Genomic DNA, 15501 nt, shown 5'->3' with positions numbered 1-15501 from the left:
GAATCTGCCACCTGGGTTTTAGAATACCATTAGAGGGATCAAATGTCACGACTGGGCGCTGAGATTAAATAAATAAAACACTCTCCTTTCCTTTGGCTGCAGGCCCGGGCTGTGGTGAAGCTGGCTGACCCGACCAGCCACCCTGCAGGCCCCCTAAAACAAAATAGCCAGTGTTTTCTGTCTTTGGTTGAAATGCAGCCCCCTCTGGTTGCTGGGCACTGAATGGCTGCTTAAACCCTCAGGCCTTCAACAGGACAGCAAGCCACAAGACTGTTTACACTGGCAGCCTCAACCAGGGCCCTCCAAGTGTAGTTAAGTGATTAGTCATGCCCAGATGAATTAACCTCTGTGTGATACAGTATATACCAAGTGGAGGATTCTGAATGGTCGGAACAGCAACAATTGAGATGACCCAGTGTTTAAATTATATTTCAGTTCAGCAGAAATACAGCGTGGTCTCACAGGCTAATATTAATTTGTATCCAGTGAAAACAGAAGTTCCAGGAAATAAAGAAACAATTATCCTGTGACCCTAAAAGAAACACCTGTAACCTACTATATACAGGACAGCAGAGAAATATCCCAATGTAAGCCAATAGCACCACCGATCTTCCCACAAAGCAGTGTTCCACTGAAGGTTACAGGAAACCAAGAGGGAAGGAACTACCAGAGACAACTGGATGTGTGGGCAATTCAAACACTGATGCACAGACTCTTCAAATTAATATCTTAGAGAGCTTTGACTGAAAAACACTCACATTGGAACCTTGCGGGAGGAAGGTTATACAGACTAAACCTAAAGTAACAAACCTCCCCTTTAATGTAGTCAGATGAAGACTGTTACCTTTGCTGAGAAAGCCCTGACGTTTCCCCTATAGTGTCATTAGAGGGGACACTCTTGGTCTGGCTGTGGGCGGAGCTTTTGTCTGAGCCCCTCTTCCTGGAGTCAGAGGATAACGCCTCTGAGGGAGGTGAGCAGGAGCTCCTCGGCTCTTCTACCAGAGTGCCATCACTCTGGTCTGATGCTGTGCCTGCAGAGGATTTGAGTAATTATATTGTGCAGCAGACGGATTTGTAAACTACAAAAAAATAGCATTAAACCACATAGAGACCATTTATTGAAAGATATTATTGAACATTTGATATTCTCACCTCTTTTTCTGGCAGAGTGCTTGGAGAAGGGTGAGGAGCCAGATGTTGAACCAGAGGAAGGATGCGGCGAGTGTATAGACGAGTGAAAGGATGAATGTTGGGAGTTGATGCCTCCTGTACTTTTGTCATAAGGAGACCTCCTCATCAGCTCCTCAAAATGGCTGTTCACACTGACAGTGAGGGGAGAAAGAAGTGTGAACAATCACTTTTAAATAAAACTCAGGGTCTGTCACATTATGTGTCTAGTGAACATATGATAAACAGCAGAGTTGATCTGTCTGAGAGTGAATGAACCGGTTTCTTCTCATTCTAAGAAACCTGTCAGGAGAAATCTCTGAACTCCAGAATGCAGAGGGGGATTTCTGTCTGAAAGGGCTGCATGAGCTTTCTATTTGTGTGACATGAACGCCATCCAGTGGTCACTTTAAAAACTTTTTTTTATCTTCTTTTACTTACCTGCGAGAATTGGAGCCTCTCTTCAAGTGGCCACTGGCTCCGCTGCTATGTGATGACACAAAATCGTCTTCATAGACGGCTGCGTCTACGGGACCATTTGCAGAGTGTAAAGAATGGGCAGAGGGAGAGTTCCTCTCACTCACTACAGGACAAGGTGGAGAACAGACAGACAGGGGAGAAATATTTATGATCTTGACTTTTCATCGGTATGTCAGTTCTGCTGTGATAAACATTCTGTGTAGCTCTTATGGTTACATATCTTTAAGAAGTGTACCCATAGATACTCAGCAACAACAACTTTCTCACCATTTCTCATCAGACAAGACACGCATTCATGAAAAGACACTTTTATATGTGAACTAACCTGTAACATGGCCATGAAGATTCTTAGTGAAAATGTTGATTACACTCAGAGGGCTTCCTTTGTTCAGCTCCTCCCAGGCTGTTTTGCTACCGTCATGCTGTGCAAAGGGTGAGCTGAGGGCCGAGCACTTCGCTGCCTCTCTCTGGAACTCTGACAACCGCTGGTAATCCCTTCTTTGACCCGCGCAGTAGTCCGCCGCCTTGAGGCGATCGGCCGATCTAGGTACACGACTGCTGGAGGGGTGCGGAGGGCTCGCCTCATCCTCAGAAAAACTCCCTTCGCTCAGAAGAGGACCCTCGCTGATGGAACCGGCACTTGAGTCGTGGAGATCTGTCCGATTCTTCTCCTTGTCATCCGTCAATCCACCCCCTGTCCTTTGTTCCACTCTCTCTACCTTGTCCAGGCCGTTGACCAGCCTCCTCCCTTCATGTGTGTAACTGTTGAGAGTTGGCCCTGTCCCAGCCGCAGCAGTTGTTTGTGGATTCGTCAAATTGGTGTGTGTGCCTTTCTTTTCTTTCTGTCCCCTGAAGGCGTGCAGGTTGCCTGTTCCCGGAAGAGCCGTGCCATTGTATGAACTATGACCTGTGCTAGTCAAAATCCTCTGGATCCTCAAGGCTACGTCATCATTTTCTGGGGCAGCCGTTTCTGCCCAGCATCCATCATCAAGGTTCGCTTGAGGGGGTCTAATAGCATCCACGTCCATTGACGTTTCAATACCATAGTTGATCCCCTCCCCAGCAAGCTTCCGTGCCTCACTCTCTATGCGGTTGGAGAGGGATGCGGCTGTGGCCTTGAGGGCCTCGATGCGGGACACCTTGGACCGCGACCTGTTGGGGGGTGCTGTGGCTGGCCGCTGGGTGTGCTGGAGGTCTCTAGCTGCCACCGCGGTCTCCAGCCTGAGAAGGTGAGAGAGGAGATGATCACCAAAAGGGGCTAGCCCACTGCTGCTGGGACCAGTCGTAAGTAGACCAGCTGGGTTCAGACGGTCAGGCTGAAGCAGAGAGGCAACTCCAAAATCCAGATCATTCCTGCAATGGAGAGAGCAACAACGGATGGAGAAGTTAAAGGGAGGTATAGAGATGCAAACAGCTTGCTTTAAAACTGTGTTCAAATGAAACCATTCTGGGTATTTGGGGTACTGTAAAAGCAACTTTTACTTAACATTTGTGTCTGCTCTCCCTCGCAAAAACACATTTATGTACTACAGCAAAGTATTTTTGCAACTTTAGTTTTAATGAAGCAAAGAAATGTTTTCACCAGTCTGATACGCAAATGTTAATGGTACAGAGCATAATGAACAGGATGGAGCATACACTGTAACTAGATGAAAACTTTAAATAACAATAACTATAATCACTGAATACACACAGAGAAAGATTATTATTTTATCCGTTTCAAAAGGTAAAACCATTACCACGCAATCATCTTTATTTCCAGTCAATTATCTGAGAAGGTCTTTTAATGCCTATGAAATAGGAGCACCGACTGTAAAAGTGCCCAAAAAGCCAACCATCTGGGAACAAACACCGTCTGTTTGGTGCAGTCAGATGATGCCCTAGAATTTCTCGCCCACACATTGGGCCTCATGCAACGACCACTTGCATGAGTGTAAATCTAAAGTGGCTTTTAAGAGTTTCACCACTGCATTCACTTTCTCCTATTTTGAATTTTGGGTTAGGTACCAAAACAATTTACAGGTGGTTCAAACCCATCATAAGGATTAAGAACCATTATTTCCAGAATGTGTGTACTGTTGTTGTACTGGTTTGTTTGTTATTCTGGAGAGTGATGGAGTTGAGCAGGCAGATTTGTGTGCGTTTGTGCATGTGCGTACCTGGATAATGGAGGAGGTGGCCGGTCATTCAAAGACCTATCGCTGCTCGAGGGACTCTGCGGTGCCTCTAGTCTTTTGTTCTCTTTGTCCGACTCTCCTGAGGGCTGATACATCGGTCTCTGTGGCAGAACATGTGTGAACACGCATGTCAAAACATATTTATTCATCATATATTTTCATTAAGAAATATCACTTAGTTACTTATTCTACCCAATACAGCTTCCATATATATATATATATATATATATATATATATATATATATATATATATATATAAGGTAACCATGTGTCATGCGTATGTACAATACCATTTGACTAGAAGGAGCAGCAGGTTGTGTGGCTTCCTCGTCCAGCTGCGCCTCCTCCAGAAGCAGTTTGGTGTAGGTCTCCTGTAGTCGCTTTTGTACGGGGGCCACAAGCGCCTCGCTCGGAAGGGCCACTGTTTTAGCCGCTTCTCGTTGCTTCCTGTAGAGGTCCTGCAGTCTCTGGTTTCTACTCTCCGCCTCGTCCGTCAGTGCCCTCTTCTCTTCTGCTCGTCGCCTCTTTCTCTCCTCTTGTTGCCTGGAAATGTATTGGCGAACGGTGTCTGCATCATAGTGCCGTTTTTTCTGCCCAGTGTCCGCAGTCTCTGACTGGTGTGCAGTGGGGCTGGCGCTGCGGCAGCCTCTTGGGTAGCTACCTGTTGCCACCGTATTTCCCCAAACAGAGACTGAAGCCCTTGTTCGTGACCCCGATCCCCCCCTCCCTCTCGTACCGCTGCTCCCTCCCCGGGTCCTTTGCCGGGACCTCTCCTCCCTCTCAGCTGCTTTACACTCCAGCTGGAGGTCATCAAGTATCCCCTGGATGTCTGCTGACAACAGGTCCGTGCTTACGCCCACTGGAGCCTTCTGCCGATCTGCAGATGAGGGTGTAGATGTGGTCGTGGAGTGGCTTTTGGATTGAAATCCACGTCGAGGTCCTTCTGTGCTGTTCGGGCGAAGCCGTGGGTTTGATTCCGAGCGTGGGCCTGAGTTGGAGCGGTGACGGGAAGCTGGTGGACACAGGGCAAAACATTTACCAACACAAGCGCACACTTTCTTCATAGTTCAATGCTATACTAAACCTTTGAAGTGGAAGCTAGGGTGATGGAACAGTGAACGTTTTAAATTTGCTTTTTTTTACTAGCAGTAGGCTATATACAATCCTTTTAACTGTTTTCCTGTTTATTTATGATTAATATGTTCAATAAACAGGTTTTTGCAGCTTACAATACACTGGATGTTCCCACAAGTGACTGTTAAAAAAGCTAGACACATACTAGATGAGGCTTGTGGGGCAGGCTTGCCTTTGCAACTCTAATCTGGGCCAAATTGAAAACTCCCATCTAGATTCTAAGTATCTAATCCTGACAGTTGTTTTTTTTCAGAACATGGCTGCAGTGAGCCTCTCCCTGCTCTGTAGTCTCTGGAAATCAGGCCATGTCTAATTGTGCAGCCAACCAGAACAGCCAGTCAATCTATATTCCTTCCGGTCAATGGTGCCCTGTACAGATGCAGACACTGTTGGGACTACGAGGGAGTGTCTGAGGCTGTGTGACCAGTAGCAGCCAAAGACTCTTTATTTATTCATATTCTTTGGCAGGTGTTTCAGTCTGTGAGTCCCAGACATGCAAAACCTCCATAAAAGCCTACAGATATAGATTTTACAACATATTACAAGTACACGGTAATAAAAACGAGCAGACGTGCGTGTTTAATTTTAGAGGTGAAAGTTCGATAGCAACATGAGAAAACAGATAAAAGTCAAATGAGGACACAAGATGTCTGAAAGAAGGAAGAGGGGGAAGGTAGACGAGTAAAAAGTAATTCACACTTTGGTGATCAAGTCTTGTCCTACATGCCACTCAACTTAAATAATGCCGAGAAGACATTTTTGATGTCAAGCCGACACATTTTGAGTGGTTCTTTAAAGCTAATCACCTTTTCTATCTGTGTTCTTTCTACATCTTGACCCGCTGGTTAGTGACAGTACATCAAGCCGAGCACGACCCGACTGTGTAAGCAAGCCGGGTTGGCTGCTGGTCTCATGAATTGGCCTAACATAGCAATATAAGATAGGGCTGTAGCGGCACGTATAGAAGGGTAGAGTATAGGTCTCCATGTCCCACCTGTTCTGCTCAGTCTGTCAGCTGGCTGGGATCTGTCCTCCTCCCTGGCCAGCCTGGGAACTGGACCCAGTACCATCTTTACCAGCTTTTGGCCCTCCCGCCACGACGCAGGGCTAATCGCTACAATGACATGCCAGGAGAGAGCATTGCAATTCAATACGGTTCATGTTGACCTCATGGAACACGACTGCATGTGTTAGCACATATGGAGGCATGCCACCACCGGAGCAAGTCGCCAGAAAATAAATATACACAAAGATTAGAGAACAATGAGAGTGTGTAGGATTGCATTTGTGGGGATCAGAGCATTAGACAATTACATTTCAAAAGCAGCAATGTCTCTTTACATGGGCTAATCTCTGGAGCTCTTTTCACTATGACTGTATTCTACCGGAGTGCAGTTCCTGGTAATGAAGTTGCACATCCACTAACTAAGCAGCTGTTGGTAACTGGGCGGATGAGCAACTGAACCTGGCCACAGATTTCAGAGGGCTATTTATAGTGTTGTTCCAGCACCAACGAGAGAACAGCCAGACTTTAGAGACAACATAAAAGTTGGAATAAACTCAAGTAGACACCAGGCCCAGAGTGAACGAGAGCTAGAGAATAGGAGAGGTATATTTTACAATCAGCTTCCAGGACATTCAGATGACCTTTTTTGGTGCTGTACCGTGGTCTACACAGACTCATAGATAAAGATATCTAGCAATCGTGCTTACATGTGTGCCTTTGGAAGCATCTTTGTGAATGGGCTATCCCAGAATACAGCAGTATGTGGCTATGATTCTTCTATGTGGGTGTCTGTATGCTACACAAACTGCATTTCACACATACTGAACATTTCTTCAGGGATTAAGAGTCTTAACACTGCTTTAGAAGCCAGCAATCTCTCTGCTTCATGTACAAGAACACACACACACAGGCCGTGTATGGGACAACTGAGTAGATGGAAAGAAAACACGCAATACTGTAGTTTGAATGATGGCTTCTACAGTCTGTCTGACGAATTTACAACGTTATCACACCAATTACATTCAAATTAAATAATGAATTATTGTTAATTAGCTTGAACGTAAACAAAGTTAGCACTTGATAAGACTGTATCACTCTCAATGTTGCACAGACACTGGAGCAGCACAGCCAGTTGAGAAAAGCCTTGTAAGCACACCGATGGTTTTGGTCCAAATGTACCGACCCATAATAAAATTCTGCCAGATTGTTTCACATATTTAGCTTTCCTGCTGTCACTAATTGAAAATAACTCAAAGGGTGGGTTGGCCCCCGGACATAAAAGAGGATTATCATACCTGGTTTTGCATTAAGGTCAGAGGAAGGGGCCGATCTGTGGACCTTCCTGACTGGCTTGGGAGGCCTCCTCTCTTTGGACTTGTCTGTTCTCGGTTCCCTCTGATGCTGATGTCTTGATCTGGTGCTCTCTGTGCACAGAAGACAAAAGCAAAGAATAAGCAACACAAACTGACAAAAATGTCTAAGCTAAAAAGCTGTCAGTTGGCTGAAAAACAAGCTCAACAATCTCTGATGTTATAAGCCAAAGACCATGAGCCTAAATCCTGTTTGTTTATGCAACACTCCTTTGTGGAAAACAGCCGATACATTTTTATTTATTTTTTTGCGCTTCTGAGAGATCAATACATTTTCATACCATGCATTCATTAGCTTGCTAACAATCTGTTTGTGTCCTATGCTTACCAGCAAACTGTCGTGACAGGTCTCTGTATATTTCTCTGCTGAGGTTATGGAACTCATCCTCCTTCCAAACTCTCCCATCGGGAGTCCGGATCTTTGTCTCAGTACTGTTGAAACCTGGGAGTGTAAAGGATTGAAGACGTAAGCTGTAGCATCCGGTTTCCTACTATAAAGCTATAATTTGTATTGCTAAAACATTAAACTATTTACACATCATTATGTCTTTTTTTTTTTATAACAAAAGGTTAAACAAACGAGAACATTTTAAGTTTGGGAGATATCCTACACTGATGGTACCTTTGTATATCGGTGCAGGCGGTGCAGCTGCTACTTTCCGTATTTTGACTGTGGGCATGTTGCCAGTACCAGCATTGTTACTCCCCACAGCTGCCATAATGGGCTGTTCCAAATAACCCAGCAGCTTCTCTCTCTCTGCAGACTCCTCCAGATGTTGCCGCTGCCTTCGAATACGCTCTTTGAGCTTCTCCAGCTTATCATCCGGCTGATGTCGCCTCAGGTTCTCCAGCCGCTGGGAAGCTGAGCCTGGGCTGGTGGAGGGAGTGCTCTCCCTTTGGGGTGTGGAGCCAGGGGCTGGAGCTAGACATGGGCTTGACTCTTGGCTATCCATACCAAGTTGTGCTTTTGCAGGGCGTTCCTCCTCAGCCTCCTCCCATGCAGGGACTCGGACACCCGTGAGATGTGACTGGTTTCCAATAGTCCTCAGGGTGTCCAGGGCTGGCTGGTCATTGAGGTAGCGGACATCTGTGCTCTCCAGAGCCGAAGAGTGTGTGCTGTCAAGGTCCATGTCTGTCTGTTTATCCCTGGTGTCTCTCTGGTAGACCAGCTGGCTAAGCAGAGGATCTGAGGGGGGCGGAGAGGATGGCTGCGAAGACCCTGGCACTGAGTGCAGGCTGTAGGCCTCCTGCTGAGAGGAGGGATGTGGTGGAGGGGTGGCCTCTCTGGACACAAACCAGATTACATGGGATCAGGAAGGGGATCAAGATTTACTCTTAATTTACCACTCACTGAGTATACAGAAGAGAACATGTATGGGTGGTCAAAGGGTATCGAAGTTCAATGATAAAAACCATTTAAAACGAATGAACAGAATGAAATAAAAAGTGGAATTTTGAAATTATGGAACACTTCCACTACTTTCAGTCTCTACAAACTCTTGAGAAGATATTCACATTTGAACTCCAGTAATTCTGTGCAAATACTAGAGAGGTTGTATAGTATCACTACAAACAGCAGAGCCCTGAGCTACTGAAGTAGCTGTGAGACATTTAGCAACGAGCTATTCAGAGGAGATGTCAACAACATATGGTCTCTGAATGGAAGTCTTGAAGAGCAGAGAGCGTTGGGGGACTGTCTGTTATTTAGGTGAAAGAGCTCTCCTGATGCATTGAGTTGAAACAATGAGCTGACGCAATAATTACAATGAAAACATCACAGCCCAGTTAAGGAATAAACACCATCTTATTCTGTTGTCTGTATAGCGCCAACACACTATATAGTATGAATAGATTGGTACCATCTAAATACCGTGTTTTTGATAAGTGTTTTAGAATGAATGCGCAATAAAAGGCTTTATGCTTTTAGGTGTAGTTTTAAAGTTTGTTTATTGTAGAAGATTTGAAAATTGATTAGAGCGGTGCTTGAAAGCATCAACCACAGATATCCAGTCCAGAGTAACTCGCCTAGAGAGAAGAGGCTATGGGTGTTTCATACATGCTTTTTGATGCAGTTGTTGTACCTGTAGGAGGCTAGCGGCTCCCTGAACTCCACGCTGTTGTTTCTGCGGACATTGCTGTCCTGGGTGGCGTTTCTCAGCGGGCTGCGTGAGCTGCTCTTTTCTGGACTCTGCTGACTTCGCCCCCTGCGCTTTGAAGACCCTCCACGGTCATCAGCTCGTTGACCATCTGTGAGCGAGACAGCGATATTAAAATAGTTAAGAGCTTGAGTGTCGAATTAAACTCGTGATAATGACATTTTGAAATAACTCACCCCTGCAGCGAACCGTCCTGGAGGATTTCTTCTTGGGAGGGTCCATGACAGAGTCCAGGAGAACCCCTGTCCCTGGAGCTGCCTCTAGACGGTTTTCTATATGCCGCAACTACAGAGGGAGAAACATGTCAGACTCCTTGGGTTACGAGATGATGAAAGGGAATCGTCATCATTAGCTGTTGCAGACTGTATTTCATAACTTTTATGAAAAGGGAAAATAGTTTTTGAGTAGCTGACAAACAAAGTCATTCAGCAGAAAACTCTTCCAGGTGTACTTACAGCAGCTTTGGACTGGGACAAACTTTTCCATGCAGTTGTCAGCTCTGATGAAGAGGAAGAGAATGAAAATCCATTTTGATCGGTGACAAGAGAACCGCTTGCTATGTAAACAACTCATATGACACGTCTCAATAATGCATTTCAAATAAAGTGCTTGTGAGAATACGATAACAAGAATACAACTGTATTTCAATCGTTTACACACCTGTGCCATTATGGAGATCTGTAAGCTGCTGAGCAGAGCTTTTCAGAGAAACATCAGTCCTCCTGCTGCTCCTCATCTCTCTCATTCACCTGAAGCCAAGATTAGACGGAGGCAAACCATGAAAACCAATACTGAACAAAGGTAAATGTGACATGAATCAACTCTTTTACAGCATTACGATATACACAGTCTGAAAACAAAGCCAGTTACAATTCAGCAATCAGGCAGATAAAACAATTTTTTTTAACTGAAACCAAAACAAGGAGTAGCATATAGAACCAAAATACGTCAAGCACTTTCAAACAAGAAAATGACTGACAGAAACAAACCTTGGTGATAACTGTCGAGATGGGGAGCCATGCCAAGCATGTGAACCACGTCAAATATGTGGAGCCTAATTAGTTACTACTCGATACACTATTATGTCAGCTTGTTGACAGCAGACTAATGTCCGCCTGCCATTTAAAACCGGTTCTACAACAGCACATTCCTCTAAAAGGTTTCCACGTTGCAAGGTAAGCGGAACTTAAGTTTGTCACACGTCAGCCATACGATGTTTACTCAAAGCACCCGTTAAGCTGGAGTACAGGTGTCTGGTCCTACGTAGGTACTACTCTCTTAAAGTCATTGACAAATTTGTATTTCATTGTTTTGTTTTCTCTTCCTGAGGCAACAGTCTGCCAATTTGTTGACAACTTTACTACTTTAATCAGCTAACTGCACCATGGATTACGAAGCAAATCCATCCTAGTTCCTTAGCTCGTGGGTGTTTTGCACACCCTTTGAGTCATGAATAGTTCTTCAGAAGTCATGCCCTTTATTCATAACAACCACGTGACACGGCCCTGAGGCGATCAGGAAGAAAACTTAAACTATGTCAGTGATGACCTGACTCAAATGAATGGTGTCATTGTGTATTTTCTGTAATGTGAATTTAGGTGGGACTGAATCCTCAACTTAAGGTTGAATAGACAACAGCAGCTAAAACTATATACCATACATCTGTAAACGGTAATACATGCATACATATAACTAACAGTTTCAGGTTGTCCTCTTGCCTGTGGAGATAAGCTGACGTTAGCTACTTTTGGCAAAAGTAGTGACTGAAAAGTGCACACGCCAGCATTACATGCAACACTTCCCTCGAAGCTCGGTTAACGACTAGTAATGCACGTTAACGCTTGTGAGAGAAACGTACTACCACCCCTTCAGTCACGAGCAAAAACTCTAAAGTCACAAGCGCCAGCACCATTTACTGGTTCTGTATTGCTGTCGGAGAGAATCCATCCAATTCAGGCATTTAGAGCGAATAAATGTTGTTTACAAACGTGCTTTGACATTTAAAACTCGTCGGAGGGAAGTTGAACCCATCAGAAACCTATCAGCACAAGAATAAACGATGTCGGGTGAACTTTGAGTGAGAAAAGATACAATTCCCCAACTGGAGTGCATGTGATTGCCACTAGAACGAACGAAACCGTGTGAAATCAAAAGACGGCCATAGTTTCTTCTTCGCTTACCGACTGAAGTGTTGCTCCGCAGTATCGGCTCAGTGCTGAAACCTATGGCTGGACGCTACACTACCAAAACACACATGTAGGGACATTAACCGTTGCAATATAGCTTCCGACCACTAATGTCATGACTGTGCATGAGACTGTTTAGCAGTACACGAGGAAGAAATGACGTGCCATCTCTGACTTTACATGGTTTGTATCGAGTTTAACTTTAATCACAATCACTCCATTGTCGTCAGCTGTGTTAGTATTACTTTGTATTCACATGGCATCGCCTTTTTGAACCGGGGATAGGTCGCTGAGCACGTTACCTTCCATATAGAGACTTTATATTTTCTACAATATTGTTTAAAACATCCGAGAGCCTGAAATAGGTGGGTTCACACTGATCTAAACTATTCAAACGCTAGCTGTCGCTGGTGTTGACGACAGCACTGTTATCGTTGCATATTGTAATCTGTGTCAATACTAAATTAAACCGCAGGTAACGGCCATCTACCTCCTCACGTAACAGTTTAGCAATGAGTCAACGCTACGAATGAAACACCCTGTCCGGGAATTACTCACTCGTAGACTCAGACAACACAATCCGTTATTAATCTAAATACTTTCCGGGGTGAACTAACAGCCATGGTATTACGGTTATTTTAAATCCAAATAATTATTAAAACAACGTGAACTTCACAACAATCATTTTTTGTTATCTAGCACAATCGTTGACTGTCCAAAAATGATGTCTGCGACTAATTCTACCATCTGACTTCAAGATGACTTATTCCTAAATGTCTTCGGTCCAGGGAATAGTCGGAGCCGCTAACTCGAGAGAGTTGACGTGAATGCGAGCTGACAGGAAAGTCATGAATTAACTTAGCTGACCACCTCTTTGGAGAAACATAAAACACACCTTTAGGGAAACAATCCGACGTGTCTAGATGTCCACTTTCATGCTGACGTCCCAATGATAAGGAAATCCTTACTTATCCGGACTTCTTCCTCAGTTTCGTCCAGCTGTCTGTTTGCTAACGTTAGCGTTAGCCTGCTAACGTTAGCAAACCAATGTTAGCTAGTAGTTGTGCCAACTAAGCTAGCAACTTTTTCTAGCGACATGCACCCATCGTTGTTGTCTCAGTGTTTGTCGGGACAACCAAATATCCAGGTCATCAGTGAGATCCCTAGAGATAAATGTCGCTACCCGCCTCTGAGGTTGCCTTTCCCGGGTTACTATGTTGATGTTTCTCAACAGTGAAAACTGGGTATCCAAGACGGGTAGGTGACTGAGACCGAACTATCGCGAGATTTGGACCGCGTCAAACGCTCGGAAAGCCCCACCTAGTGCGCGCGAGCACACACACTACTACTCTCTCTCGCGAGCACACACACGCACACACAGGCTGACCGTAAAATCACCATAAATAAATACATGATAACAATACAAAAACTACACTGTCCATATCTAGCTGTGAATATATAAAAGGGAGTTAATGTTAATGTTTCCTCAATATCTTTATCTATTTAGCAAATTCATATTTTCAGGGGTGAACTAAAGAAGCCAGGGGATGATAAACGGTGTCAAATGATTAGGCACAAGTATACAATTAAGTAATACAATATTGTAAAAAATAGATTTACAAGTTTAAAATTTGGCATCGTATTGTCTAAAGTTAGACCTGTTTGCATATTGTAGAGTTTATTCCTTTTTTAACCGTGAAACTGAAAAGAATCATTAATTAATTAAATCCATAGAGTAAATACGCGTAGTAAGGGTAGAAAAAGCTTACGTGCTGCTACCAATACAACTTATATGCATTTAGTGCCACCGAGCGGCCTGAGTGTGTATCACATGCAGAGGCACACTACTGCATCGAGTCGCTTTGAACGTTCCACTCATTCACAAAACTAAATAATTACCATAGCCCACGAACCCCGAGTCCAGTTCATTTGAGTTATTTTTCATCACATGATTATTGCTTCATTTTTTACATTCGACAGATTTTTATTGGGGCTCGAGTTCTCTTATGCTGGTCCCTATGGCAACAAATGGAGTGCACATTGTAAAAAAAAAAAAAAAAAAGGGGGTGAAATAGTTTGATGATAGGATCTGAGCCCACTGTTTAACAGGCGAGTCGTAACAGCCTGTCATAACCATGAAGCCATAAGATGCAGGTTTCCAGGTTATGGCTGCTTGTTGGAGCACGCAGATGGCAACAAGTAGGTTACCTGTAGACTTTGTTGTTTATGAGCACACACCAGGCTAAGTTACATGTGGAACTACATGGAATTTGTCATACAAGAGCTCCAATTCCCCCGCCTCCCCTTGGCTAATACCCCCCCCCCCCCCCCCCCCCTCTCTCTCTCTCTCTCTATCTCTCTCTCTCTCTGTACTGGCAGGGGGACAGTACGGCGGACGTTTTCGTTCAGTGTCTGCCGGCACATTTTTATTTTCTGTGGAAAGATGAACGACATGGAAAGGAGTTCTCTCTTTTTAGGTAAGACATTCTCCGTAATTTCTATATCCGAACAGATGTTAGTTTAAAAAACTGTTTTGCGCTTATAGCTAAGCTTATATTAACAACTAAATATTTTTTTGGCAGAGGTTATGTTTGTGTATACCACCTAGAGAATCAGGGTCCAGAAATCCATAAAGAGGAATTCCTTCAGTCTTTAATAATAATAATACTGATCATTGAAATAGAATGACTGTACAGCTGAGTTGAACCACAACACTCTGCAGTTTTGCCGACATTAAAACACGTTTTTTCATACAACAAATCAACAGTGATTTTATTTGTTTTATTAAATGTTTTTGAGAATCCAGGGCAGATATACTTTTTTTCCTAAATGTTTAACCCTTAAACTGTCTTTCAACTCCACTGTATACTTAATAAGCCTACACAACATGACTAAATCAGTAATGTGCAAAGACAGTGACCGAGCACTTATCTCTCTTCACATTTACCAGTGAAACAGGTTGAGACAGGAGACTGAGTCATTAAACTCCTGCTAATACAAAAAGATCACATCTTCATAATCAGTGTGTTGCTCCGAGTGACAGAGCAGGTGTCACAATAAGGGCCACGTAGAGGCAGACTTGAATTAGGTTCTGCAAATTACTGAGTGGGCCGAGACCAGATAATGATAAAAACATTCACGGGCTGGGGAAGAAATCTCTTCCTTGCTCTATCTCAGATGTTGGGGAAGGCAGCGATCGTTACCTCGAGGAGGGAGGAATTAATTAAAGATGAGAAAATCAAGACTACATTTGCTCCAATTAATTAAAAGGAAGCATGTGTCTGACAAGTTGTTGATGAGGTTTAAGATACCAAACTGCCGCTATTTGCTCCTGAAATCCATCTATCATCTCAGCTGTTTGTCTCTGCCCTTGTATTTCTATGACCTGGGACTTTATCAAATGTTATGTATTTTTTTTTTTTATTATCTTCTGCAAAAAAGGCTCGTAGGGAAGTAATTAGATAAACAAATCCATCTGAAGCAGAATAACAGCCTGTTTTCTCAAGTCATGGGAGGTTGACACTAAAGGAAGAGGCAGTTTGAATAATCAATGTTTGGATGACAGGCTGCTGGAGGCAAACGCTGTGTTGCCAGTCGACTTCATCACTTCACAATCTTTCTTTTTCCTGAAGTGGAGCCTTACAATTGCAGTCAAAGCAACCTCCGACAACACCCAGTTATACCGTTCAGTGGTTCAATAGGCAGGTGATCAGCTTTGTTCTAGAATTGATCAAATGATTGAGTGCAAATGGATCAGTCCTGCTTCTCCGGGGTGACTTGTTCATTATTTCATCACATTAATTTGTCAGCTACCACCCCCCCCC

The 15501-nt window shown here is 43.9% G+C and overlaps 1 protein-coding gene across 2 annotated transcripts in view; it reads right to left on the bottom strand.

The window, feature by feature from the left end:
* cep350 (centrosomal protein 350) overlaps positions 1-12828 on the bottom strand; it is a 30992-nt gene extending 18164 nt beyond the window's left edge. For both annotated transcript variants that reach the window (XM_079157596.1, XM_079157597.1), the window contains exons 1-15: positions 12573-12828; positions 10152-10240; positions 9947-9990; positions 9668-9776; positions 9417-9582; positions 7958-8619; positions 7664-7777; positions 7261-7389; positions 5954-6073; positions 4116-4837; positions 3807-3925; positions 1973-3000; positions 1609-1750; positions 1153-1322; positions 845-1031 (exon numbers count right to left, since the gene is read on the bottom strand). In XM_079157596.1, coding sequence (XP_079013722.1) covers positions 845-1031; positions 1153-1322; positions 1609-1750; positions 1973-3000; positions 3807-3925; positions 4116-4837; positions 5954-6073; positions 7261-7389; positions 7664-7777; positions 7958-8619; positions 9417-9582; positions 9668-9776; positions 9947-9990; positions 10152-10236 — 3797 coding nt within the window. In that variant the 5' untranslated portion in view covers positions 10237-10240; positions 12573-12828. The remainder of the gene's footprint in view (positions 1-844; positions 1032-1152; positions 1323-1608; positions 1751-1972; positions 3001-3806; positions 3926-4115; positions 4838-5953; positions 6074-7260; positions 7390-7663; positions 7778-7957; positions 8620-9416; positions 9583-9667; positions 9777-9946; positions 9991-10151; positions 10241-12572) is intronic.
* Between the last annotated feature and the right edge of the window lie 2673 nt (positions 12829-15501).

The sequence above is a fragment of the Pholis gunnellus genome (assembly GCF_910591455.1).
Source record: "Pholis gunnellus genome assembly, chromosome: 4".
NCBI lineage: Eukaryota > Metazoa > Chordata > Actinopteri > Perciformes > Pholidae > Pholis > Pholis gunnellus.
The sequence above is the reverse complement of the archived record's forward strand: the minus strand, read 5'-3'. Positions and strand labels throughout refer to the sequence as shown.